This window comes from Nothobranchius furzeri, chromosome 12 (genome assembly GCF_043380555.1).
Source record: "Nothobranchius furzeri strain GRZ-AD chromosome 12, NfurGRZ-RIMD1, whole genome shotgun sequence".
Taxonomy (NCBI): domain Eukaryota; kingdom Metazoa; phylum Chordata; class Actinopteri; order Cyprinodontiformes; family Nothobranchiidae; genus Nothobranchius; species Nothobranchius furzeri.
In genome coordinates, this window is record NC_091752.1 from 65,900,542 (window position 1) to 65,927,862 (window position 27,321).

The 27,321-nt window shown below is 42.3% G+C and overlaps 2 protein-coding genes across 3 annotated transcripts; both read left to right on the forward strand.

Moving 5' to 3' along the window:
* Positions 1-642: 642 nt before the first annotated feature.
* LOC107376319 (zinc finger protein 771) lies at positions 643-18,801 on the forward strand. 2 transcript variants are annotated; one of them, XM_070542851.1, is made up of 4 exons: positions 643-964; positions 2,253-3,158; positions 4,985-10,051; positions 10,085-18,801. In XM_070542851.1, exons 1-3 carry the CDS (start codon positions 850-852, stop codon positions 5,443-5,445), a joined length of 1,482 nt encoding a protein of 493 aa, XP_070398952.1. In that variant the 5' UTR covers positions 643-849; the 3' UTR covers positions 5,446-10,051; positions 10,085-18,801. The 2 variants fall into 2 exon arrangements, with proteins under 2 accessions (XP_070398952.1, XP_070398951.1); XM_070542850.1 differs by having other exon boundaries at positions 645-964; positions 4,973-10,051.
* Positions 18,802-20,272: 1,471 nt separating this feature from the next.
* tefb (TEF transcription factor, PAR bZIP family member b) lies at positions 20,273-27,089 on the forward strand. The gene is made up of 4 exons (XM_015945355.3): positions 20,273-21,388; positions 21,923-22,477; positions 23,013-23,215; positions 23,304-27,089. The coding sequence occupies exons 1-4, from the start codon at positions 21,247-21,249 to the stop codon at positions 23,517-23,519; spliced, it is 1,116 nt and encodes a 371-aa protein (XP_015800841.1). The 5' UTR covers positions 20,273-21,246; the 3' UTR covers positions 23,520-27,089.
* Positions 27,090-27,321: the final 232 nt, after the last annotated feature.

Genomic DNA, 27,321 nt, shown 5'->3' on the forward strand with positions numbered 1-27,321 from the left:
GTTTCTGTCTCCGCTCTCAGAATATACCACTGTGTCGCTCACTCTGATCTCCAATGGCGCCACCAAGGGGTGGCCATGGCCACCCCTAGAAAATTGCTGCCCCCCCCCCCCCCAGCAAAAGCCAGTATTAATAAATCATATTAATATTAATGTTCACTCACACCATAAATCCATCTTATTTATTAAAAACATAATTGTAAAACAAAATAAAAACAATACAATTAATGAGTAAAGAAATAATCAGAATAAAAATACACATTTCTGCTGCTCACCATTTAAAAACGTTTTTATCTCCGTAGCTTTTTGTGAACACAGCAACAGGTGAATTAAACTAAAAAATACATTTAAAAAAATTTTTGAAATAACATTTTAAATAACTGAAATTTATTTTTCTGAAATGTGTGTGTTTGTAAAATTTAAGTAAAATGTTTTTGGTACGTACTGTTCTTAAAAAACAAAACAAACAAAAAAATAATAAAGGAGCAATGCAGTACATGGCCACAGGCTAAACTCTCCCACAGTTACCACAAGGACCAGTTTGGTGTGCCACCCCAAAGATTCCTCTGGCCCCGTCTGGCCACCCCTATCAAAATTTTCTGGAGGCGCCCCTGCTGATCTCCCCTCCGTTTTGTAACCAGATGGTATGACCCTGCTTTTTCTCGCTTCTGATTGGTTGAAGGGCGTCACTACATCTTTTAGCCTGGGCTTAGTGGTGTAGCCTAGCTCATTATCGTGAGTTTTATAAAGCTTACATTAATTTATTTCAGATGGCTATGTGATGGATAATGACTCATCAGTTACGTGAACCCGCAGCGGACGTGTTTCATCGCTACTGTAAAGCTAACAATCATGTGGAGACAGCAGCTCCAGGATGCTACAGTAGCTCTGTCTTGTTTAAGAGAAAATAATGAACAGCAGAACACCATTCCTGAGATCAACCCCAGAGATGGACTTAGGAGACTGGGTTTGTGTGTTTACGTTTTTACAATCAACGGTTGTGATGTGACGTAGTTAGTTGATTTAATTTGCTAACTAATGAAGGAAAGCCATGTTTAATAACTAGTGGCCTGTGCTAGAGGTTGTTCAAACAGAGGTGGCTGGTTGGTGAAAAAATCTAATCAGTTTTATAAATAAAGTAGTCTATAATAAGATCCAAACAAATACGGAACTCTATCAAATGTGTCTGAACAGTCCATGATGTTCAATCTTCTCGTTCACATTAGTTTGTCCTTACTTTGCTTTCCACCTTGAGTTTTCAGTCCAACAGCCTGTGTGCATGCTCAAACCCGTTCATTTCAAAGCGTAATACTCAGTTCCACCAGTAGGTGGCACTAACAGCATGAAAAGTGAAGTAGAAATCCTGTTTTTCAAAATAAATCACATTAAATGAGAATGTGACTAACTTTTTTGGTAAACGGCCTGTATTTGTATAGTGCATTTTTAGGATTCTGCAACCCCCCCCCCAGGCGCTTTACCACACAGTCATCCATCTATTCACACACACACACACACACTTATGATGAGCTACAGTATGTAGCCACAGCTGCCCTGGGGCGCACTGACAGAGGCAAGGCTGCAGAACACTGGTGCCACCGGTCCCTCCAACCACCACCAGCAGGCAAGGCAAGTTAAGTGTCTTGCCCAAGGACACAACAGCAGCATTCTCTAGTTGGAGCTGGGATCAAACCTGCAACCAACCAATTACTGGATAACCTGCTTTACCTCCTGAGCTACTGCTGTTTTGTTTATATTTTGTCACTGAAAAATACTATGTAGAATGAAATTTAGAGTGCTACCCCTGAGTATTCATAAAAATATTACAAACATTTATACAGCGTTAAAAAGGATGTGCATAATTATTTAAATGTAGGTAAAAACTGCTGAGTTTAAAAGCCTTTTTCTACTTCCTTCCAGAGCAGGAAAGAGAACAGCTGGGCTGGATTAAAGTGGTGTGTTTAAGACACTGGGAGAAGGACATCTACTGTTGGGAGGGCAAATAACAGTCAATTCTCTCTGCTGTCATAATAACTACATGCAGTGCGTCATTTATCAATGTCTTCAGGGTGTCTGTCATGATGCTTCAGTCAGATTTGATGTTCTGTCACTAGATTGTTGCTTTGACAGTCAAACCGTGTAATCAGTTTACTACGTCACCTCAGCAACAACACAAGTTGATGTGTGATTATAAAAGTCCCTTTGTCTATAATGCATATGTCTATGAAGCTCTATAACGGATTTAATGTTCCCTGTAGATGTTCAGCAGATGGTGCTGATCAAAGAAGAAGCTCCTGAAGAATGGAGGCTCGATGTGGACCAAGAGGAGCCCGACCCAATCCACATAAAAAAGGAAGAGGAGGAGGAGGAAATTTGGACCAGTCTGGAGGGCGAACCTGCAAATGTGAAGGTGGAGATGGATGACACCGAGCTTATGTGCTCTGCAGTTCCTCTAAGTACTGGAGACAATGAAGAGAGAACGAGAATCCACAACCAAGGACTGTTTGCTTGTGATTTTTGTGGACAAAGATTTACCAAAAGAATACTTTTAAGCAAACACATGATAATCCACACGGAACCGAAGGTTTTTGGTTGTGATGTATGTGGACAGAAATTTGGACGCAAAGAAAATTTAAACAGACACATAATAATCCACACAGGAGATAGACCGTTTGCTTGTGATTTTTGTGGACAGAAATTTACTCAAAAGACAAATTTAAAGAAACACATGAGAGTCCACACAGGAGAAAGACCGTTTGCTTGTGATTTTTGTGGACAGAAATTTGCCCAAAAGACAACGGCTAACAAACACATGGAGACCCACACAGGGCAGAAACGGTTCGACTGTGACACTTGTGGACAAAGATTTACCCAAAAGGCAAGCCTCGTCAAACACAAAAGAATCCACACCGGAGAGAAACCATTTTCTTGTGACGTGTGTTCACATCGATTCACCCAAAAGGCAAGCCTCGTCAAACACAAGAGAATCCACACGGGAGAGAAACCATTTCCTTGTGAAGAGTGTGGACAAAAATTTGCTCGAAAGACAACTTTAGTCACACATCAGAGAATCCACACGGGAGAGAAACCGTTTGCTTGTGACGTCTGCACACGGAGGTTTAACCAAAGAGGACACTTAAATGCACACATGAAAAGCCACACAGGTAAGAGAATGCTTGGTTACAACATTTGTGAACAACGATTTTGCTAGAAGACGCATTTAAAGAGCTGCATGAGAATTCGCCCTGATGTGCTAGAGATTATACACAAAGACTTCTCTACAAAAATACTTTTGACATCCACGAGAACAAACATGTTTAGTCTGTAGAAACACGAGGTTCTTGCACATAGCTGCAGCCTGACAACATCCAAGGGGGTTGTGACCTGACTGTAGGGTTGTCATGATACTAAAATTTCAAACTCGATTCGATACTTGGGGAAAAAACTCGATACTCGATTTCGATACTATTTAAAAACACCAATTTATTGAACAAGTTTATTCAAAAAATGACATTCCTCAATTTATATTGCAAAAATTAAATGTTAAGAATTAAGTGTGTAAAGTGCTTAAACATTTCAAGTATCAGCATTTTTTAAAACGTGCATACAAAAACTGGCGAAAGTTAACACTTTAAATCATGAATTGTCTCACTATATATTCTCTATTTGCAGAGTGATGTTTTGTCATAAGATGTAATGCCATATGTTTTGTTCTGTACTTTTGAACAACTCTGTTGGTCAATAAAGGGAGAAAACGAATTTCTCCACAGTAGGACAAAGGTACATCTACCGGTAATCTTAATAAAAACAGATTGGCGCACGGCAGTGACGTCATTAAAAGCGCCGGTTAATTAGCCGCAGCTAGTCTGTTCACGCCTAGAAATCCCAGACCCGCTCCAAACGAACAGGGGAATCACGTTAATGATTCCTAACAAATCCTTTCGACATGGAGATGTTTTGGTGCAGATAATGTCTTATTTCGAGGCTGCACCATGGGTGCCCGTCCGCACCCGTCATATGGATATACACTGATGGCGAGTGGCCGATGGATCTAAATACCCCGGGGAATCCAAGTAGCACCAAAGTTGTCAGCGTGAGTAAACAAACGTACTGCATGCTATAAATTAAGTCCAGGTTGCAATAAACGGGAGTTTCCTTTAAGCACATAAGCGTGAATATACAACTACGTGTCGGACTTGGTATGCTAATTAAGTTGGGCTGTGAAGCGCCTCCCAAATTCGCTGTTTATGTTTTTGTTTATTTATTTGGCAGACAAAACTTGGATCGGAGACAACTCGCGTGGGAAATTGCAATGTAGCCATGCGGCGTCTTCTTCTGTTTGTCTGGGAGGCGGAGGCTGCTTTACGGCATCTGGCTGTCGTGCGTGTCGGTGTACTTGAAGAAGGCTGTGTATAATAGTCCATAATATCGATACCACAGGGATGGAATATCTAATTTAGATACCACTTTTAGTATCGATTTATATCTGGGTATCGATTTTTTTGACAACACTACCTGACTGTGGTGAGAAAATGGGCTTATGTGCCTGGTGTTCTGTGTGAAGATGCTGCGGGTATCTAGAACGTGGTCAGGACACAAGAAGATGTCAGGGATTTGGAAAACACACATAAAGATAAAACCGGAAGATGGCAGCACCCCGATGTCCTCCACCTAGAAGGAAGTTTTCCGCCCGTCCGTCCGCACATAAGCCCGCAAAGACCACATTGCACCATTGTTCGAATGTCTGGCAGGCCCTCCTCTCCAGAACTGTTGAATAGACCTTAGCAGGGAGGCTCAGGAGTGTGTTCCATTTGCTTTTCCATCATCCTGCCACGAGTCTTTTAAGCATTTAGTTTTAGGAGACTTCTTTGATATTCAACATTAGATGTTTGTAGTCAATCAACAACCTTAAAAATGACATCAGGGTGATTTATGTAAATGTGATAGTACCAATGTCCAAAACATACATGTGTTTCAGTTCTCCCTGCAGATGTTCAAGTGGTGCTGATTGAAGAAGTTCCTGAGAATCGTGGGCCTGAAGTGGACCAGCAGGACCCAGAGCTCCTCCACATAAAGGAGGAAGAGGAGAAACCCAGGTCCAGTCCAGAGGGAGAGCAGCTCAGTGGGAAGGAGACTGATACCACAAGGTTGTCATTCACTGTAGCTCCTTTGAAGAGTGAGGATGATGAAGAGAAATCTATGTTGTCACAGCTTCATCACCAACAAATGGAAGAAGGAAGTTTTCAAGCCAACAGCACAGCTCATCAGATGAAAGCAGAAGCTGTTGAAGAGGACTCCAGAGAAGTGGAGACTACAATGAAATCAGATCTAAAGGCGCCCGAACATGAATCCGACTCATCAGAGACTGACGTCAGTGAGGGCGAAGAAGAGGTCGAAGATGTAAACATCCCTGAATCAGCTCAAGCACTCACTGTGTGGGCCAGAAACTGAAACTAATGACGACTGGAAGGAACGCAGAGCTATCGAAATGAGTTTAAACACTGTTACCAGATCCATCATCTGCTCTGAATGTGGTAAGCTGTTTGTTAATGTTGGCCAGACTATTCTTAGATCATGTGACGAGTCATTCAACGATGAGAATTAGAATCCACATTGGGAAAGTTGTGACGTGTACACAGGAATAGGCCAAATTTTGAACATTAAGCCCTAATAATGTGGGCATCAAGCTCTTATTGAAGTCCCTCTGAGAATTTGTGCAACACTTGAACTGAAAATTATAGGTAAAGTTAACCGAGAACGTTTTTTTTTTTTTTCATTGCTCAGTCTGGGTTTCACATAGCCTGGCAAGCCAGACTAAATAAATGTATTATTTAGTCTGGCCATGCTCCATTGACGGCTCTTGGTTGTGGGGCGGGTTCTACCGTTGTCTTTCAAATGATCTCCGCATTCCACTGGACAAAGAATGTGACATACTCTTGTTTCACTCTGTTGCATCATCCCACCCACCAGGCATATAGAGTGCCCTGATTGGCCCACAAAGCAGATAAAGCTCTGATTTGTTCACTAAGCAGATAGAGCACTATGATTGGCCCACCATTATGGACCAATCACAGCTCTTTATGTGTTTGAAACCCCTCTAGAGAGCTGTGATTGGCTAGCCAGAGTCCTGGTAGGAGCTGCTGAGGTTCCAATGGAGCATGCCTAGACCATTCTTTGCAAAGCAAGAATTTGGTCTAGTTCACTAGGCTAGGTTTCACAGAAACGTGAAAATAATCCGCCCGATCTCCTGTATCAGCTCCAGATAGAAAATAGACGGGGAAAAACGTGGGTCAGAAAAAGCCACACAGATCAACGTCACACTTTAAATTAGCGTTCATGGACTCATCCGTCTTGGTTCACGGCTGCGAAGACTGTTGCTGGTTTAGCATCCAGGAGAGAGCAGAGCATGTCTCGGCTAGTAGAAGCTAACTGTTAGCATTACCAACTACACAACATGGTAGAAGTCCTTCAGACTTGAGTTACTTGTAGAGCTAAAACAACACTGCAGAGCAAACTGAGGCAGCGGTTGAGTCGTGTTGCTGTTGGACCATCAGACGCGACCATGGGTGACGCCAGGCCGTAGCTCGGGGTTGCTAAAGCAACAGCCTGATTAGGTGAAGCAATGGTTTAGCAATCCCAACTCTGGACCCCCCACCCCCCAAAATCCGCACCAATGAGGGGCGTGCTTGTTCGTGTTTAGGCTCCACCCCCGCTCTTCATTTGGTGCCGATGGAGAACAGCGACCCCATACACTCACTGAGCAGCAGTAAAGCAACTGCAGGTAGAAATTCCTGGCGCTGCCTCTGGAGGTGAGATGTTCGCGTGTCAGGAAATAAGACTCCAAAGTCTGCTGTCTTCTGCCACCTCTGCTCTGGCTAACTTCTAGTTCCTGAAACTGTAGCGCCAGAGCTTTTTTTCCGCTGAGATCGACTCACAAGGCATTGATTTATACTAGAAACCACTGCATACGTGTAGAAAAAAAAACGAGTGAACGTGGTCTTCGAGATTTTGCAGAGTTTTCTTTTGATTTTTCACATCTAAATGCTAAAGATTAATATAATTTTTCTGTTTATTTATGAAAGAGGCTCTTCAGAACAGTTGCGACTAATCTGTTTATGTATTTATTTTGTCACACACAGACAGTCTCAACAGGTACACGCATGTGAGTGAAAGTGTTACCTGAGAACTTTGGGGCTGGTGTGCCTGAGGACAACAGATGGTCCTTTAATTCTCCACTTGTGTTCTTGTGGAAATGTTATGAACACTGAATTAGTCTGGAGGTCAATGGTTTCCTCATGAGATGAGGTGTTCTGTCCTTTATGCTTTATGATTTTTTAAATAAAAACATAAATGTTAGTAAAAACATTCATGAAGACTTCTTTAACATGAGCCTGGACATGTAGGGATGAGCATGTGGTCTGATGCTGTTGGTCTCATTGTGAAAACGAATTGTCTTCTGCAGGAAATACGGGTTTAATCACATCTATTATCAAAGCTATCAATGTTATGATTATTAATGATGTCATAGTGGTCTCTGTGAACATTTGCATCTATTGGTGGTTGTAGGATTTTATCCTGGGTACTATGAAACTAATGAAATGTCAGTCAGACCCCCACCGACCCCTGAAATCTCAGAAAGCCACGCTTGCAACTTCAGGCTGGTCCCTGCTGGTGGAGTGGAGCTGGAGTCTGCTTCCAGCACGTTTCCTGCGTGCTTTAGATTGTGAACGCAGCCAATATGCTTGATTTAGTGATGGGTTGTACGTCTAGGAAATAATGACATTTCAGCAGTGAGATTGAGGTGTTAAAAAGACAAACTCACAGCGATGAGAAGAGTTTAAGTTTTTGCTTTGATCACAGATAATTAATAAGACACTAGGGGGTGCTAAAAGCAAGCAAAACTGCTTAGTATCTCTTTAAAGAGCAAGTCACTTCAAATCAACATTTTTTTTGCTGATAAACTATATAAATGAGTGTCTGATGGTGCTGTTGGCAAATGTAGTCAATAATTCAGCATTTTAGTTCTTCTTAGTTAAAATTTAAATATTTTGCCTAAAACTGTCAGTGTTGTGCCGTTGTCAGGTAAAAACTCTGCACAGCATTTGCATTTAAATCTGCCATTGCTATTGGCTAAGAGGTACACTATGATGTTAGATGATACATTATGATGTCACAATGTCGTGAGTGTGTGTATTTGTTAGTGGCTCCGCCCTCTTGGTCTGCTAGGCAACAGCATTTGTTGCTTTTTTCAAACAGGAAGTGGGGGTTGAGTAAGAATCTTTAAAGAGCAAGTCACCCCCTACCAGATTCTTACTTCACTCCCACTTCCTGTTTGAAAAATGCAACAAATGCTGTTGCTTGGCAGACCGAGAGGGCGGAGCCGCTAACAAATACACACATACACAGGCTCACAATGGCATTATGACATCATAATATACCAGATGACATCATAGTGTAACCGGATTACAGGATACAATAAGATAATTAAAAGAAAAAATAAACAAATGGGCCAATAATTAGGTTCGGGGAGAATTGGAGGTTGTTTAAGAATGACTGGAGTCACGGGTATAGCATGAAACGGTTTATATACGAAATTTTAATAATAATGGGAAATATAACACATAAAGATAACACACAAAAACAGATGAAAACAATCGACAATAGTAAAATGGTCGGTATGAGATTTGATCATATGAGTCACAAGTCAGCCGGCGTCAAGTCAAATCCCCACGCTTGGGGTGAAAGTCAGAGTCCGGTGGTGCGATTTTTTCCTACCACACCGTTGAGATTGTTCACAGAAGAGAGCAGTCTGCTCTTCAGTTACTTGAGATGTCCTGGTTCGTTCAGTGGTTAAGGCTCGCCATCTCCCTCGTCAGGAAGAAATCCAGTTCTCGTTCCAAGTGAGTGATCATAGGAGTCGGGATCAAACCCAAGGAAAAAAAAAACCCAGCCAACGCGCTCCAACGGTTCCCTCCTACAGAGGATTGGTTCACTCTGTCGTCTCCACACAAATCGCGTTGGTTCCAAGTTCCTAGCTCTTATTAGAAGGAGTCAAGTCCGCCTCTCCCTCTATCTATGCGGCACCCAAATCAGGGTTCTTCACGGCCTCGACCGTTGTTTTTTTTTTCTCTCTCTCTCTCTCTCTAACCGCTCAGTCTTTGCTTTCTGTATCTGCGTGCTGCACAGCCGTTTGTCTCTCCTCTCGCTCAGCTGCGTCGCACGGTTTTATTTCGCGGAGGCGGGACTTATTTCTCTCAGCCAATGAAATTTCAGATTCCCACCTGGACCAATAGTATACAGCTTTCCTCTTCTGTTTCTGTTAGTGATGTTCAAGATTCTTGTTTTAACCGATGTTTAATATTAAACTCGTTATTTTAGTTATTCACCCTTCCAATAATTCATTATGAAATTATCTATTAGTTAATTAGATATCTATTAATTAGTATTGTTAATTTCCTTAATTTATATTTTATATTTTATCTAAATTGAGGATGGATCATATTAGTAAGCCAATTAGTTAATACCTCATTAAGGTTCTAGCTTCTGGGTTACATCCTCCCCCATTAAATATCATGCACGTCCCTGTGCATTGTTTCTACGGGGTACACAACTTCTTGAGTAAGAGAGTCAATAAAAGCTTTATTAAGTCCTTGGAAAAGGGACCTAACTACGGTCACTAGTGGATTGCCCAATTGAGAGTAAGTTAGTCTTTGAGGAGGCTGACTACTTCGTTCAGATCTCCTGACATACATCTCTGGTTGCACAGTATCATGCTCATCCGTTTCGGTTTGATTCTCAACTGAGACAGGACGAAGTGAGCTCTCTGTTTCCGACAGAGCTGATGAGCTATTCTCTAAGACTTTGGTCTTTTCAGATGTATGTGTCTGATCGTGTATGATGGGTTCAAAACTTACATCACGTTGCTGCGACTTTAGGACACCATCCAATTGAGGTAGGTTTGTGTTAGTTTCATCCCCCGTTTCTACGTCAGGTAAGTATACTTCGTTTTTTTTCGTTTTTTCAGGTAAGTATGTTGCTGCTTCTTTCACTCTTTCAGGTAAGAATGTCGCAGTTTCACTCATTCTGTCAGGTAAGAATGTTTCGGTGTTGATGCCTTTGTCAAGTAAGGACAATTCAGCATTTTCATTACCAGCTAAGGTTGGTTCCTTGCGATCCCCTGTGTGTAAGGATAGTGTGTTTTGTTGTTGAATATTATTTACCGGTCCTGAATCTGCTATGAGTTCCCTATTTGGCAAGGTGACCGCTATTTGATAGGATGGTCGGTTTAGCACTTGTGGAAGATCAGAGTAATAAAACTCATCTACCTCTTCGTCAAGTGGCTCATCTGGGTCAGGTTCTAAGGCTGAACTCTGTCTTGTATGAGGTCTGCTAGGTTTCGTAACGCGTTCTGTTTCATTTTCTAATGAAGAGAGAAAACCACAAGGCAGTAAAAGATCTCTGTGGAGTGTTCTGTTGGGTCCTTCTCCGTTCTCTGGTTTTACAGTGTATACTGGCAAGTTTTCCATCTGTTTGAGAACTATATACACTGTTTGCTCCCATTTGTCTGCTAATTTATGCTTTTCTCTTAAGCGAAGATTTCGGACTAAAACACGATCTCCCACACCTAGTGTGGACTCACGAATGTTTCTGTCAAACCGTTCTTTGTTCTTCCTCGCTGTTTTTTGAGAGTTTTTTATGACAATGTCATAACTCTGTTCCAGATGACTCTTCAGTTCTTTAACATACTGAGAATGAGTTATAGAGGGCTTGTTCAAATGCGGTAACCCAAAGGCAATATCTATAGGCAACCGAGGCTGCCTACCGAACATTAGCTCGTAGGGAGAGTATCCCGTCACGTCATTTTTTGTACAATTGTACGAGTGAGTAAGTGGTTTTACAAAATCGCGCCAGTGATGTTTCTCAGTGGCTTGTAAAGTTCCCAACATGCTGAGTAATGTACGATTGTACCGTTCAACGGGGTTGCCACGAGGGTGATAAGGGCTCGTTCTGACTTTACGGATACCAAGTAAAGAACAAAGTTCCTTGATTGTACGTGATTCGAAATCCCGTCCCTGATCACTATGAAGACGCTCAGGAAACCCGTAGTGGACTAAAAAATGTTCCCACAGGTTCTTCGCGACGGTGGTGGCTTTCTGATCTTTGGTTGGGATGGACACTGCATACTTTGTAAAATGGTCTGTAATCACTAAGACATCTTTAGTGTTCTTACTGTCTGGTTCTATGGAGAGAAAATCCATGCAAACTAACTCCATAGGTCTGGTGGTGGTAATACTCACCATTGGAGCAGCTTTGTCAGGGAGGGCCTTCCGACGGATACATCTTTCGCAAGTTTTAACTTTGATTTCGATATCACTAGCCATTCTTGGCCAGTAAAAACGGGACCGAATGAGATCTGTCGTACGTTCAACCCCAAGATGCCCCATATCATCATGTAGGCTTTGCATGACTGTTGAACGTAATGAATCAGGCAAGACTAACTGCAATGATGTCTCTGGTCCTAATTGGCGTCTCCGGTACAGTAAATCATTTTGAAACTCAAACCGTTTCCACTCTCTCAAAAGGTTAAGAACCACCGGGGGTTCTGCAATAGTATCAGTTGGCGGTTTATTGTCAGTCATAAGCAGCTGAATGACTCGGCCAATGGTTGGATCTTTCCTCTGCAAGGAGACAAGGTCAGCATGGTTATACTTGGGCACAGCAAAGAAACTGTCACTATTGTCTTCCAACTGGAATAGGTCTGGAATGGCCGCTGCAGACATGGCAAGTGACTGAACTAAACCACAAGGAGAATCAGTCTCATCCAAGACCATGTGCTTTTGGCATGTTGCCTTCACTGCTTCGGCTTGAAGTTGAAGCTCGACTTCTTTGACAGAGGAAAAAAGATGAGATCGGAACTCATCTAGTCGTTGGCATTCCTCAGTGAATTTTGAGTTGTCTTCAGGTTTATCATGCAGCCTCCTAGACAGGCCATCCGCGTCAACGTTCTGTGTACCTGCACGGTATCTGATGTCAAAATTATAGGTGGACAACGCAGCTAGCCAACGATAGCTCGTTGCATCGAGTTTTGCCGTTGTTAAGAGGTAAGTTAACGGATTATTATCAGTAATGACAGTGAATGTGTTCCCATACAAATAGTCATGAAACTTATCTGTTATGGCCCACTTTAAGGCTAGAAACTCCAACTTGTGCGCAGGGTACCTAGTTTCACTAGAGCTTAAACCGCGACTTGCATAAGCGATTACCTGTGTGACACCGTTTTGCACTTGGTATAGCGCTGCACCGAGTCCGGTCGTACTAGCATCTGTGTGTACTAGATATGGGAGTTTTGCGTCAGCGTAGCCAAGAACTGGCGAAGTGGTAAGTTTTTCAATAATAGTTTGAAAGGACTTCTCACAGTCTTGGCTCCAACGATTCCCAAAGGGTTCTTTGGGGTTCAAGTACTTTGATCTACATGGTGGTGTTTTAAAGTTTTTCCGTTTGGGTGGATAACCAGCCGTGAGAGATGTTAGTGGCTTGACAATATTTGAGTAATCTTTAACGAAGCGTCGGTAATAACCGGTAAATCCTAAGAAAGATTGGAGTTCCTTCAAAGTCTGAGGCTTCGGCCATGTTTTGAGTGCTTCCACCTTATCTGGATCGGTTTTTATGCCATCTCGAGATACTATATGTCCAAGATAACGCACAGATGTCTGGAAAAAACGACACTTATCTGGTGATAGCTTGAGTCCGTATTCTCTAAGCCGTTCAAGAACGTGAGAAAGTCTGGTTTCGTGTTCTTCCAAGGAGTTGGAAAAGACGATCAAGTCGTCTAGGAAAACTAACACTTCCTTCAGATTAATGTCCTTCATACACTTTTCCATAACCCGTTGGAAAGTGCTTGGAGCATTTGTTATTCCTTGTGGCATACGGTTAAATTCATAAAACCCAAACGGGCAAACAAAAGCAGTTTTAGGTTTATCCTTTTCACACATCTCTATTTGATAGTAACCTGACTTGAGGTCCATCACAGAAAACCACTGTGATCCAGCGAGAGCAGAAAAGGACTCCTCCAAGTTAGGCAGGGCATATGCGTCGCGAATGGTTTGCAGATTAAGCTTTCTATAGTCTATACATAGACGTACCTCACCATTCTTTTTCCGAACTACGACTATTGGTGAGGCAAATGGAGACTCCGACTCTCTTATTATACCGGTTTCCAAGAGGGCTTCCAAATGTTTTCTCACGGCTTCATAATCATGTGGATGGATCGGCCGAGATTTCTGTTTGAATGGGGTCTCGTCTTTTAAGTTGATGTGATGTCTTATCTGTTGTGTATGACCAAAATCAAGATCGTGGTGCGAAAACACATCGGAGTAAGTGTTAAGTTTGTTGGTGATCCTCCCTTTCCATTCTTCGGACAAGGGCGAAGTACCGAAGTCAAAACTGAGAGGAGGGTTTGAAGGTGAAGTCTGTTGCTGCAAACTACACGCCGCAAGTACTTTCTGATCACTTTTGTCAGGTTCTGGATATGGCATAACACGATCGGCTTTAACTAACTCAGCGATCACACAGTTAGTGGGTAATGTGATGTCATGGTTAGTTTCGTTTCTTAGTACAACAGGTACTTTGTATGGACCATGTGAAGGTAAGGAAATGAGGCAACAGTCTACAATTATACCCCCTGGTAGAGAACCATTGGTGGGTTGTTCAATGAGTGCATAAGGCTCATGCTTGTTTTGGCTGGGTTGCATAAACCCTTCTAGTAACAGTTTTTTATTTGCAGGGAGAACTTCTTGGGTTCTCCCTCGAAGCTTCACCACACCAACTCGTCCATCTTTGCTTTGTTTTTTTCTGACTGCTAAGGCTTTTAGCACGTGTTGGTACCCATAAGAGAGTGCCTTGGAATCAGGTAAGTTATTGGCAGACAATTGCTCATACAAAGGATCGAGTGTGTTTGTGCCAATGAGTAGTGGTGTATCAGAGTTTGAGCTTATATCCGGAACCACTAACGCAAGGGTAGGTAACTCAAGTCCAGACTGATCGAGCTCTTTTGGAAATGTGACACTTATCTCTATGTATCCTAAATAAGGAACTGCTTGACCGTTTGCGCCCTCGACTTCTAACAGATTACTGATGGGTTTAATTGAGAGGTCAGGTAAGTGTTCTTGGTAAAAAGAATTGGCAATGGTGGTTACCTGGGACCCTGAATCCAGTAAACAATTACATTCAACACTGTTAACTGAGACTGTAGCTGTGCATCGCCCACCCACTAATCTTTTGGGAAGTTTTGGCACTGAATGAGCATGAACTGGCTTGCAAAAAAGTCTCTCTGTCCTTTCCTTAGAGGGACTTGGTTCTACTTTAGCACCTATCTGTCCCACGATAGGAGCTTCTACCGGTTTAAAGGAGGAGACTGAGCAATTGGCTTTGACATCTCCCACTCGCGCTGCTTCTGTCTAAGAGCAAGTCTTTTAGTTGCAACTAGTGCTGGATTTGGCTCGTTGCTACAGCTAGAAGCTATGTGCCCATCTTCTCCGCACTTAAAACAGTATCCAGGCTTTGGTCTGGGCACCACTGCTGTTATCTGCTGAATCTGTTTGGGCTCATCTGGAATTTTAGTCCCCACACGGGGTTTTGACTCTTTTTGAGTTTTCTTTGCCTTTTTATCTGTGTTGTTAACCTTAAGCTGTGCAATTTGGCTCCTGAGCTCAGCGATTTGTTTGCGTAAGTCATCACAGTTATCATCTATTTCCAGTTCACAAGTGTTTTTACTCTGAGAGCATGTTGTTTGCACATTTGAATACACTCTAGTTCGTTGTTCCCCTAAGTGTTGTTTCATGCGTGCTGCTTTAGTAGCCTGTTTGTCTTCTTCAGTGCGCAGTTTGAGGAGAAGTGCTGTAAAATGAGGCGGGTTGTCTTTCTTTTGTTCGAGTTGCAGGTTTGAAATCAGCGAGCTGTCCCAACAGCCTCTGCAAAACTGCTTGAGCAGCTGCTGGTCGGCGTCACTGGAGGAAATTCCATTCCTCTGAATAACTAGGTTTAACAAGGTGTATAACCTCTGAAAGTAATCGGAAGGTTTTTCACCACTGTCCTGGTTTGTGTTTAAGAAGCGAGCAAAGAGCTCGTCGCCGTCTTCGACAGCTGCGTAAGCTGAATCGAGATGTTCAAGGTACGTTTCCGGGTCGGATTTTGGACTAAGAGCTTTAACGATGCTCGCTGCTGGGGCTGACAGACTCTCCACGATTCTTCGTACAATTTGGGACTTGGTGAGTGAAGGATCATTTATGCATAACACTACACTACTACGCCAAGTATCATAGTCAGTTTCAAAAGAAGGGTGTGGAACTCGCCCTGAGAACGGTTTTAGTCTGTATTGTGAAGTAGGCGGAGGGATAACCTCACTGCTTTTAACAATGTGTTCCACAATAACACGCTGAACCTCAGGTGTGTTTAAAAGATTTGGTGGAATGCAAGGGTTTTGTTTTCCAGTCTCTGTAGGTGGACAATTGTCCTTTGAGTTGTTCATATAGTTAACTTCTGGTGTTAAAGGCAGGGAATATGTAACTTGGTCACTATGGAGCATTGGCTCTAGTTCAGTGACTGGTTCAGATGCATGGGTATCCCTTCCTAAAGATTCCCCAATTTTTGCCAGTTCCTCCATTAGAAGGTCTTTAAATGATTGATTGCTACGCGCAGCTATGTCCCTGAGCTCTGACAGATAGGCATCAGTGGCAGATGTGCTAGTTTCTAGACTGTACGCGCTGGCTAGGTCTTGAATATGAAAGAAAACATCTGGGTTCCTAGTACAAGGTTTGTCATAGGGTAAACATTGTTTCTTTAATTCCTTAACAGTGGCTTCATGTTGAAACTCCACAATAATCTGATCACAGTTTGGTAACTTAATGCGCCTGTTAACTGGTCCGAATCCTTCCATAAACCCAAAGACTTCGTTATCAAGGTCTGTATCAGTTCACCCACTGATTAAAACAGCATTTGAAACTTTGACCTTTTCTGTTTTCACAACTTCCATTTTAAAACACTCAAAAGTACCAATAATGCCAAAATGGCAAACCACTGTGACCTCCAGGCACTCTTATGATGTCAGTCAATGGTTAGCTAAGGTAACAACTCTACAATTCTCCTGGCTGGCTCGCCAAGTTTTATGTAACCGGATTACAGGATACAATAAGATAATTAAAAGAAAAAATAAACAAATGGGCCAATAATTAGGTTCGGGGAGAATTGGAGGTTGTTTAAGAATGACTGGAGTCACGGGTATAGCATGAAACGGTTTATATACGAAATTTTAATAATAATGGGAAATATAACACATAAAGATAACACACAAAAACAGATGAAAACAATCGACAATAGTAAAATGGTCGGTATGAGATTTGATCATATGAGTCACAAGTCAGCCGGCGTCAAGTCAAATCCCCACGCTTGGGGTGAAAGTCAGAGTCCGGTGGTGCGATTTTTTCCTACCACACCGTTGAGATTGTTCACAGAAGAGAGCAGTCTGCTCTTCAGTTACTTGAGATGTCCTGGTTCGTTCAGTGGTTAAGGCTCGCCATCTCCCTCGTCAGGAAGAAATCCAGTTCTCGTTCCAAGTGAGTGATCATAGGAGTCGGGATCAAACCCAAGGAAAAAAAAAACCCAGCCAACGCGCTCCAACGGTTCCCTCCTACAGAGGATTGGTTCACTCTGTCGTCTCCACACAAATCGCGTTGGTTCCAAGTTCCTAGCTCTTATTAGAAGGAGTCAAGTCCGCCTCTCCCTCTATCTATGCGGCACCCAAATCAGGGTTCTTCACGGCCTCGACCGTTGTTTTTTTTTTCTCTCTCTCTCTCTCTCTAACCGCTCAGTCTTTGCTTTCTGTATCTGCGTGCTGCACAGCCGTTTGTCTCTCCTCTCGCTCAGCTGCGTCGCACGGTTTTATTTCGCGGAGGCGGGACTTATTTCTCTCAGCCAATGAAATTTCAGATTCCCACCTGGACCAATAGTATACAGCTTTCCTCTTCTGTTTCTGTTAGTGATGTTCAAGATTCTTGTTTTAACCGATGTTTAATATTAAACTCGTTATTTTAGTTATTCACCCTTCCAATAATTCATTATGAAATTATCTATTAGTTAATTAGATATCTATTAATTAGTATTGTTAATTTCCTTAATTTATATTTTATATTTTATCTAAATTGAGGATGGATCATATTAGTAAGCCAATTAGTTAATACCTCATTAAGGTTCTAGCTTCTGGGTTACAATAGCATACTTCTTAGCCAATAGCAGTGGCAGATTTAAATTCAAATACAGTGCAGAATTTTCCCTGACGACGGCGCAACACTGACAGTTTTAGGCAGAATATTTGAATTTTAACTAAGATGCACTGAACTGCCAAATTATTGACTACACGTGTCTGCAGCATGATTAGACACTCCTTTATATAGTTTATCAGCACAAAAAAATGTGATTTTTTTGAGTATTACTCCACTCCTACTTCCTGTTTGAAAAATGCAACAAATGCTGTTGCCTAGCAGACAGAGGGTGGAGCGGCTAACAAATACACACGCGCACACACACAGGCTCACAACAACATTGTGACATGATATGGTACCAGCTAACGTTCTAGGGTACCTCTTAGCCAATAGCGATGGCAGATTTAAATTCAAATGAAGTGCAGAGTTTTTACCTGACAACGGCACAACACTGACAGTTTTAGGCAGAAAATTGAAATTTTAACTAAAATACACTAAAGTGCAAAACTATGCGTGTCTGCAGCACGATTAGACACACATTTATGTAGTTTTATCAGGAAAAAAATGATTTGGGGATGACTTGCTCTTTAATGTTCAGAAACCCTTTCACAGAAATATTTATTTTTTATTCAGCATGCAGATGATCTGAATATTTTCTAGAAGAATGAGTACGAGCTGTTGGGTTGGGTTGTGTGACACAAACGGTGATGGCCATGAAAATGCTGTGCATTCCATTCAAAATGTTGACGTAAACATAGATATTGGTGAATATGGGTTGGTAGGGTAAAAATTAATTGTCTCGTTAAACTCTGATTTAACCGATCTGATAGTTTCTTTGTCATTGTTTAATATAGTTTTTTGTCCAGTCTCAGACACAAAGTGTCTTAGAGGGACTTCTAACAAGGTCAGGATCATCAGTTGGCTTCCACACATGAAGCATGCTTGTTGCATTTCATAAACTCAACAGTAGATGTCAGCGTGTGTTTAGAAATCAGCTGGGCACTGCACGTGCTGACATGTATTCTGCACGGAAGCTGTCTGGAAAACCTTGTTGTTGTGATTGAGAATGCCCGCCCCCTCCTGCTCACTCATGCAGTGGTTTGATTGACCGAGTTATACTCCATTAAAATTGAAGACTGAAAGTGGGTGTGACTTGTGTTGATGATTAAACTCATGCTGACATCCCCGTGATGCTGATAAGTTGATGAAAAGTCACACAAGTCCTCTGGTGAAGCCAAACCCGGTCCTGAGCATCTGATCTACTGCTGGTCTGGAGTTTAGCTGAACGTTCATCATGTCTGCAAGCAACCAAATCTTCGACGAGGAAAGGAGCGACATTCCTGATCTCCTGAAGGCCTTAGCCGACTACTCCTTCCCATTCTCTGCCTTTGACGACATTGGTGAGAATATTTCATTTAGAGTTTTCTGTATTTGTTAAAACCAAAACACAGAGCCACATTTAATTTTTTACACACATTTAGCACTTGTAACTTATGAGTAACTTTAAAAAGATTTGTAATGTAACTAAAAATAAACACTTTTTTCAAGTATTTATATCCTACATGAGTGTTTACTTGTATATTACTCCAAATATTGTCCATTTGACACAACTAAAGGAGGTTTGCATTCTACATCAATAATAACCGAACAGGAAGCTAAAGGAATTACAGTTACAATAATGCAAATATGCACTCTAATAATATTCCATTTTATTAAGTTACCATCTATTCCTTTTAAAGGTTTGAGTCTGAGTTTGTGCTGACTTTTCTGTGTAAAATCATATGTAAAATAGGTGTTGTTTTGCTTTTTTAGTCAGGTGCAAACAATAATACTCATTCAGTAAATTGTTATCCTAACCTCTGATTATATGACTATAAAAATGTAGAAATGAGACAACGAGACATGTTTAGGCAATGAAAGTCTGCAGGGGCATAAGATAACTTGTCTGTTATGGGTTCAACACAGGACAGCCAGCAGCTGATGCACTAACACCGAAAACGTTTTCACTCAGAGTTTCATCATGTGTGTTTTACTCTAAGTATTTAATTGTTAAATTCCTTTTGTTTGTGACAATTTCTTCAGATTATGACCAAATAGACTTTTAAATTCACCCCGAAACGCCTACAAGCCCAAAATCCCAAAACAGCCTAAATGTGATTCCTCTTAATGCACCCCAGGCATTTGATATACAAGCTGAATGTCTCTGGTGCGTAATGTTCAAAGACCATTTAGTTGTTGAAGATTTTAAATTTTCAAGTTGCATGAATTTGGAGATCAGCTGCACCATCAGTCCGATCAGATTGGGCAGATGAGGACTGTTGGATTCCTTCTGAAGGGGCTTCATAGGCACAAAATACCTTCTACAGATTCCTAAAGATCAGTGCAGACACTTTTTACAACTTTTAAATGATGCTGTCTATTTGCCATCCTCTTATATGGGAAATCGGTCACGTGTGAAATTAGGTCAAACCTAGGCACAATATTGTCAAACAATACTTGACGTGAAGCCATTTCAGCACCGGACAGCTCCAGGGAAAAAAAGCTTCAGGCAAAAGTGCAAAAAACTATGTACCCATGTTATGATATGTGAATTTTTTTTCTGTCACTTAAACAGCACCATGAAAGACGGTCACATCATTTGGAAGAGCTTACTGAAATACACATGTGCAAACATTCACACTTATTCATGTTATAAACACATTTGTTTAAGTTCATGAACTTTTGGAATGGGAAAATTAAAACATTTACTTTTATTCCTGCACAAAAATCAACATTCTTGTCTCATATGTAATATAACAGTAATTTTGACTACTGTATATCACAACATATAGTAAAACACTGAACTATTACTGTATGTTTTTGACTTATTTGACATGCACTAAGTTTAAAAGTATTTTTTTCTCTTAGTGAACAACGCAAACAGCTCCTGTGTTTTAGAAGATCCAAATGCAAAAGCTTATTTTTTTTTCGTTTGCCAGTCAAATGCTCTCCTAGTTGAGTTTTTCTGTTTGGGAAAAGAAATGATAAAATGATCAGGCAGTCATGCATTTCCCACTGCTGAGTGTAAAAATGCACGACAGCTGGGATTTGCTGTAAACATCTAATGTTTTGTTCAGACAGATCAAATCATGAGCTCCTGAACGCCCACAGAAACTCAAGTCCCACAATGCCACCTGTTCATTTTGCTGTACGTGAAGTCAGTTTTCTTCAGAAATCACGTGTTTTGCGAAGGAAGTAAACATGATTTAGAAATAAAGAACAAAAATCGCACGAAAAATGCTACAAAAACCATTAAACGTCCACGTAATTGGTGAACAATGATTGACTTTCAAGTTTGCTGTTTCATTGCTCTCACTGACCTGCACGTGCAGTAGCTCCAAAGTCCCGCCCCTCGACAGCTTGTACTTTCACGTGAGGGCGGATGAAGGCGGAACGCACGTGTTTGGCCACGAGTGTCTGGTTCTTGCAGGTGGAGAAGCGAGACTTCCTGCGTTTCTGGGGCTGCTGCGCAGCTCAGTTTGTAGTCAGTCCGGAGAGATGGAGGTTTATGTATTGTCACTCGATAGTCTTAGCCAATAAAATGATACTGTAAATTCAAAACAATGTGTTAGCCTTTTAACCGAACTAGCGTTGTTTTTCGTGTGTGTTTGAATAAATTATTTATGTTTTTGAGGCTCACGTGACGTATCTGGAGCTGCCAGAGCCATATAAGGAACCGCTAGGACACATATAGTCAAATTGATAACTGCGACAACCTATCAGCTTCTACTATTTCATCAGCAGGCGTGGCGCGCGACTCATGAATATCCAATGAGAACGCTCGGTGGGCACGGGGCGTGAGGTAGTGGAGTGCTGTTGATTTTGCTCGATTTTTAGCGTTTTTATTCACTTGGTGACACCGACAGCGGTAGCAAACGCGGACAAGTGCTTGTTCCTTTCTGTCTTTTTTGGTCCGGCTCACGTTGCCGACGCAGCCCCGGTCCCCTCGGTAAGAACAATGCCCGGCGAAGCAGCGGTAGCTCTGGCACCCCAGCTCGGTCCTAACGAGGTCCCGGCGGCTCCGCAGAAGTCTTTCCCTTTTGTTTTGAAGAAGATCATGGATATCCCTCCTCCTAACATCCTGGAGGAGGGCGACGACGGTAAGCTCAAACTGAATCAGCTTGACGGATATTGAAACCACAGAATCGAATTTTTAATGGACGCAGGGTTATTAAAACGCGTGTTTTCCAGTAAAAAGTGGTCGTTTTTGTGGTGAGAGGGTGGTTTTATGAGCCATGTGTTGCGCGTAGCCTCCAGGCTGCGAGGAAACAGAAAAAGAACAAAAAGTTCCCTTTTCTCTGGGCTGGTCTCAGAGCAGTGAGGTCAGCCTGTACAGACACAAAAAGATAGAGGCAACTCTGGGCTTTCTGCCAGTGTCACGGACTTTGGCTTTTTTGGTTCCTAGGTTGTTTGTTGTGGGTTTTTATTTAGGGTTGCACATGTGGAACAAGTGCGCCTTTCATCACGCTTCATGCACCAACTCTGTCGGCTCTGATGACAGGTCATTCTTCATAGGAATGTTGGTCAGATTGCACTAAAAATCCTCTTTCACTCCATAAATGAATGATCTCTGTTTTCAACTATTTTCAGTGACAGCTGCTACAGTGAGATATCTTTTAATTTATTTTTTCCAGATTTGGAGAAAGAGAAGCAGATTCCCCCTGACAGTATTGAGGGTGGGGATGTTGCATCCAGTACAGGTGGAGGTGCAAGAGGAGGAGGAGGAACAGGGGGTGGCAGTGGCGGCAGTGGAGGGGTATCAGCCTCCCTGACTCCTGCCATCTGGGAGAAGACCATTCCTTATGACGGGGAGACCTTCCACCTGGAGTACATGGACCTGGATGAGTTCCTCCTGGAGAACGGCATCCCCGTGAGCCTGGATGAAGAGGAGCTGCAGAAGACTCTAGCTTCAGTGGAAGGCAAAGGCAAATGCATTCCTAAACTTCTTGGATTGGCTGCTGCAGTAACTTCCACACCCACTCCTGCACCTGCCACGCCTGCGGCTGAAGTTCCTGCCCCTACCCCAGCTCCCGATCCTTCCCCCACAGCGGCCACCTCTGAACCTGAAGAACCTGTGACCGTCACAACCTTGCAACCTGCTAAACTAGAGGAAGATGAGGATGAGGAAGAACAGGAAGAGGAAGCTGTGCCCAAAAAGCCACCAGCCAAAGCAGAAGTTAAAAGAACAGGCAAGTAAACCAGATTAATGAAAGGTTATTAAGCGTAGTTTAGATAAAACACCCCCATCCGACCCTAAATATCATTTTTATTTTACATTTTAGATCCTGAGTTAGATCAAGGAAGAATTAAAAACCTTATTAGCCTCTGCTACAGTTGTTTATGCTGCTCTGATCTCACACACACACACACACACACACACACACACACACACACACACACACACACTGTCAAACCCAGACCTTAGAGCACTTCCCACAACACATACATGTTTGCAAAGCAAGAAGGATGACGATTCGTCACTCTAACCTGCTACCGATGTTACTTTTAGTTTTTTCTTGAGATTAAATTCACATTTGTGTCACTTGTGAATTAGGCAAGTGTATCTAGCTGTCTGAAGAAGTGGAACAGCTGTTCTGACAAAATCCTTCAAGAGCTTCAGGTCTCGCGGAGAGTCGATAGACTGAAGGATCTTTTCATTGGAGAGTCCTTAGTTGTATTCAGAATAACTCATTCCTTCTGTGCCTTCGGACTGTAAACCCACAGAGTGCAACACGTCCTCCCCTGTGGATCCTGATGCCATTGAGGTGGACATCAACTTCCAGCCAGATCCCACAGATCTAGTCCTGTCCAGCGTCCCTGGAGGAGAGCTGTTCAACCCGCGCAAACACAAGTTCTCTGATGAGGAGCTGAAACCACAGCCGATGATCAAGAAGGCCAAGAAGGTGTTTGTTCCCGATGAGCAGAAGGTAGTTTTGGCTCCGTGGCTTAACAAAACAGTTTTGGTACATGCCAGTGAAGTTAATGGAGAGGGTGTCCTTCCTTCCCATTTCTTAGGATGAGAAGTACTGGTCCCGGAGGAAGAAGAACAACCTGGCGGCAAAGCGTTCTCGTGACGCGCGGCGGCTGAAGGAGAACCAGATCACGGTGCGCGCTTCGTTTCTAGAGCGGGAAAACGCGGCGCTGAGGCAACAGGTTGCTGAGCTGCGAAAAGACTGTGGGCGCTGTAAGAACATCTTGGCCCGCTACGAGGCTAAGTACGGCCCGCTGTAAAAAAAACAAAACAGAAATCCATGACGCATCAGTGAGGCAGAAGGAGAACTCCCTTCCCCGCAGACATACAACACAGACACAAACACAGAGGGAACCTAAATTTGCACTGTCGCCTTCACTGACCTCCCGTCGCTGTCTCTTGATGTGACGCTGGAGTTTTGGATACACGCACGGACAGGCAGTGAGGCATGATGGGAGCGATGGGCCTGTGGAGAGCGCCTGGCTCCTTCACTCAGAGAAGAGGTGGACCGTTCTGGGTACCCCCCCGTGCTCTAAAGGCACATGGAACATAGGGTTTAGCTCAAGTTAGGCTATCTAGTCTGGTTTAAGAGACACACACACAGCGCTTCTTCAATCAGAAGTACACACTCCAAACATGGATCCCCGTTCTCGTGTGTTGCACTTAAAATCTGAGGCTGAACAGGAGCAGGAGTTTGATCGGTGTAGATTCTGGATCTGAGTCCAGTACCGAAGGAAAACAGGAAAGGTAGAGGGGGGGGGGGTTAGTGGTCTGATTCAGCTTAGGTCCATCCCTCTCCACCCCACGTACGTGTGTGTGCACACAAACACTTAAAACTACTGTGTGCGTAAACAGTAATAACTCATAGTGTTTTGTGTGTTATTGACGCCATTTTTGCACTTTTTCGTTCTAAAAAAACAAAATCTAGAACAACACGTAGCACTTGTTCACAAACGTGGTGAGACATGCAGTAGCTTCCTTAGACGAGGGAGAACTATCTCTATTTTTTTTAGCGACTGTAGCTCTTAAAGCTTAGCATATTCAGACGTGCTTAAAAAAACACGTGGAGGGTTTTAAAGGTTTACTTAAAGTAACTGATGAGGATCTCCAGGGGCCTCTCCTGTGGAGGGGTATGTTTATGAGTAGAAATGTTTATTTCACTGCAAGTAGAGGGCGCTAGAGTCACAATCTGCCTACCAAAGGTTTTAGTGACACCAGGTTGATTCTTTATCTTTATAAAAATGTAGCCAGGCCCAAAACCTGCGTGCTCCCAAACGTTGTAAATATCTCGTGGTCTTTATTAACTCAACAGTATGTTTGCCAAGTAAAGAGTGCTGTATTTATTCTGAAGGTAATAAATAACACATCGGTTGATTTGTGCCGCATTTGAAAATTCCTCCAGCGAACAACAATAACACGACCAACAACAGAGCAGGGGATTTAATGGGTAAGCTGTGCCGTGAGGTGTTTTTTAAAAACAGATGAATACGGTCATTTGTTCTGATTTCTTGTCCCAATTCTTCCTCTTTTTGAGTCAGGCAGGGCTACAAAAGCATTAATGGTTGAGGCAGAGAGCACTTAAAAAGGCAGCTGAGATTTTTTTGAATCCAAGATGACAAAGGGGAGTTCTTTTTTGCCAAAGTGGCCGTTTGTGAGCGAATAAAAACATTTTACTGACTGTTAGGCGTTTCTACGTTTTCAGTGTCTTTGCTGATGCACATTTTTCCGTCACTGCATTCTCGGAAAGAAATGAACGTGGCAATAACCCTCTGTTGTGTAATGTTTGATTTTGGTAATAATGTTGTATGTAAACTTTGCTATGATGTTCTGAATAGAAATGTCCCAAAGTCATATGTGCTTCCAGTTTAGATCCTGTATCTTGTTAAGGATCCCAAATGCATGAAATCCGGTGAAGTTGTTTTCTTTAGTTACCTGTGAGTTTTTACACCAAGTGTACTTATGTGTGCAACCCATCGCTGAAAGCTGGAGACGTTTGTGGACGGCCGGGCTGATGGCATGCCGTACGGGTCTGACAACAGGAAAGGGGGGAAAGGCGAACAGCATCTCGGAACTCTGTAGATTGAATTTGGCCTACAAACACTGGATCAGCTGGTGCTTTTGTGTTACCTGACGGTGTAATATGAGACATCTTAAAGCTTTTTTGTTTTAGTTTGCACTGACATTCAATTTAATCCAGTTTAGACAACAGATGAGTGAACTTTTTTTTTTTATTTGGCAGGAATTTTAAAAAGTTCTGGCAAAAGAGGCCCTTTTAAAAATATATTTCATAAAGTGTAGCAGATCCTTTCTTTGTTTTTCTGATGCGAAGCACCTTTTATATTGAGACTTTATTAGAAAAAATTGTCAAACCAACCTGTGTTTTTGGTATAGACTGTTTAAAAAAATTCTTTGTCTTGGCTAAAACATTTAATGTAGCACTTATTGCAGATGTTTGGTTTAAAAGGATTACATTTGTCCGTGACATTTCAGTGTCATTTTTCCAAATGGAAAGATTTGATCAGTAGCTAACAGGTGTGCACAAGTTTCATTATGCAATAGGTTGGGAAAATTGCAAATACTGGACAGCATGTCATCTGCATACAGCAAAACGCAGAGTAGATACTGTATCTGTCTGATTTGAACTGAGCTGCATAAGTTCATTTAAATGTCACGACTTTAGTAAAGAGCATGTCACCCTCAACAACTTACTCCACTCCCACTTCATGTTTGAAAAATGCAACAAATGTTGCCTGGCAGACTGAGAGGGGGCGGAGCCGCTAACTAATACACACAAACAGGCTCAAAACAGCATTGTGCCATCATAATGTTCCAGCTAATGTTATCGTGTACCTCTAAAGCTTGGTTTATGCTTGACGCATTCACTTTCCGCTTGGTGATGCGGCTCGCGGATGGAACGCGCTTCACAACTTGCAGCGTTTATGGTTCATGCGGCTTGTCTTTGCGGTGAGCCAATATTCTCCCAAACTGTAGGGGGCAGCATGGAGCTCTATGGCATGCATCCAACACTACACCATAGTAGAAGTAAAAATGACTGTTTACAACATGGCATTCCAGCATTTTTTAACAGCGTCCTCGTCTTTTCCGACAGTGGGAGCTATTTCTCTCCAAGAATTATTAACAACATGTTGATCACGGTGATCTCTGAGAACTGAATCATACAAATGTCTGCACTTACGAACCTCTGCCATAACTACTTCTTGCCAGTCCCCCATGTTTTTTCGCGTCCGACCGTCCGCGTGGTTAGAAAATTTCCTAGGTGCGCAGTGCGGAAATTTTGGGTCGTGCGGAGGGGCGTGGTTGTTAAAATGACGCAATTTCGTAGCGCGGAGCCGTGCGGACCTCACGGACACGTCAAGCATAAACCAACCTTTAGCCAATAGCAGTGGCAGATTTAAATTTAAATGTAGTGCAGAGTTTTTACCTAGAGACGGCACAACACTGACAGCTTTAGGCAGAATATTTAAATTTTAACTAAGATGCACTAAAGTGCCGAATTATTGACTACAGGAGTCTACAGCACAATTAGACACTCATTTATATGGTTTATCAGCAAATAAAAAATAAATTTGGGGGTGACTTGCTCTTTAAAGTTCTGAGCCAAGAGGCTGTTTTAAAGTGCTTCACATCAGTGAACAGTTTGTTTCTCTTTACCAAATCCCCAAAACTGGACATCCTTTTTGAAGCATTTTAATGTTTTCTTTGTTCTCTTTTTATATGAAAGTGTTTTTGTAATAACATATACTTGCTTATGTAGTAACGATTTAACCATGTCTTGTTAAATGCTTATGAAATAAAGTGCAGTTTAATGATATCGTGTCTGTTTTGACCTCGCCTGAGTCATCATCATCACGGAGCAGCTGCAGTGGTGCTGATGGGAGGCGTGAGGAGACAAAGAAAAAACAAAAACAAACGGAGCACAGTTTGTTGGAGAAGCAGAATCAGCTGGAGCTTTAAAAGTCGCAAAATTAGGTCCGATTTTGGTAAGTTGTGTCTGAACGTTCCTTTCATTGTTTGCAGCTCATCGGTATTCCAGAGGAGTAG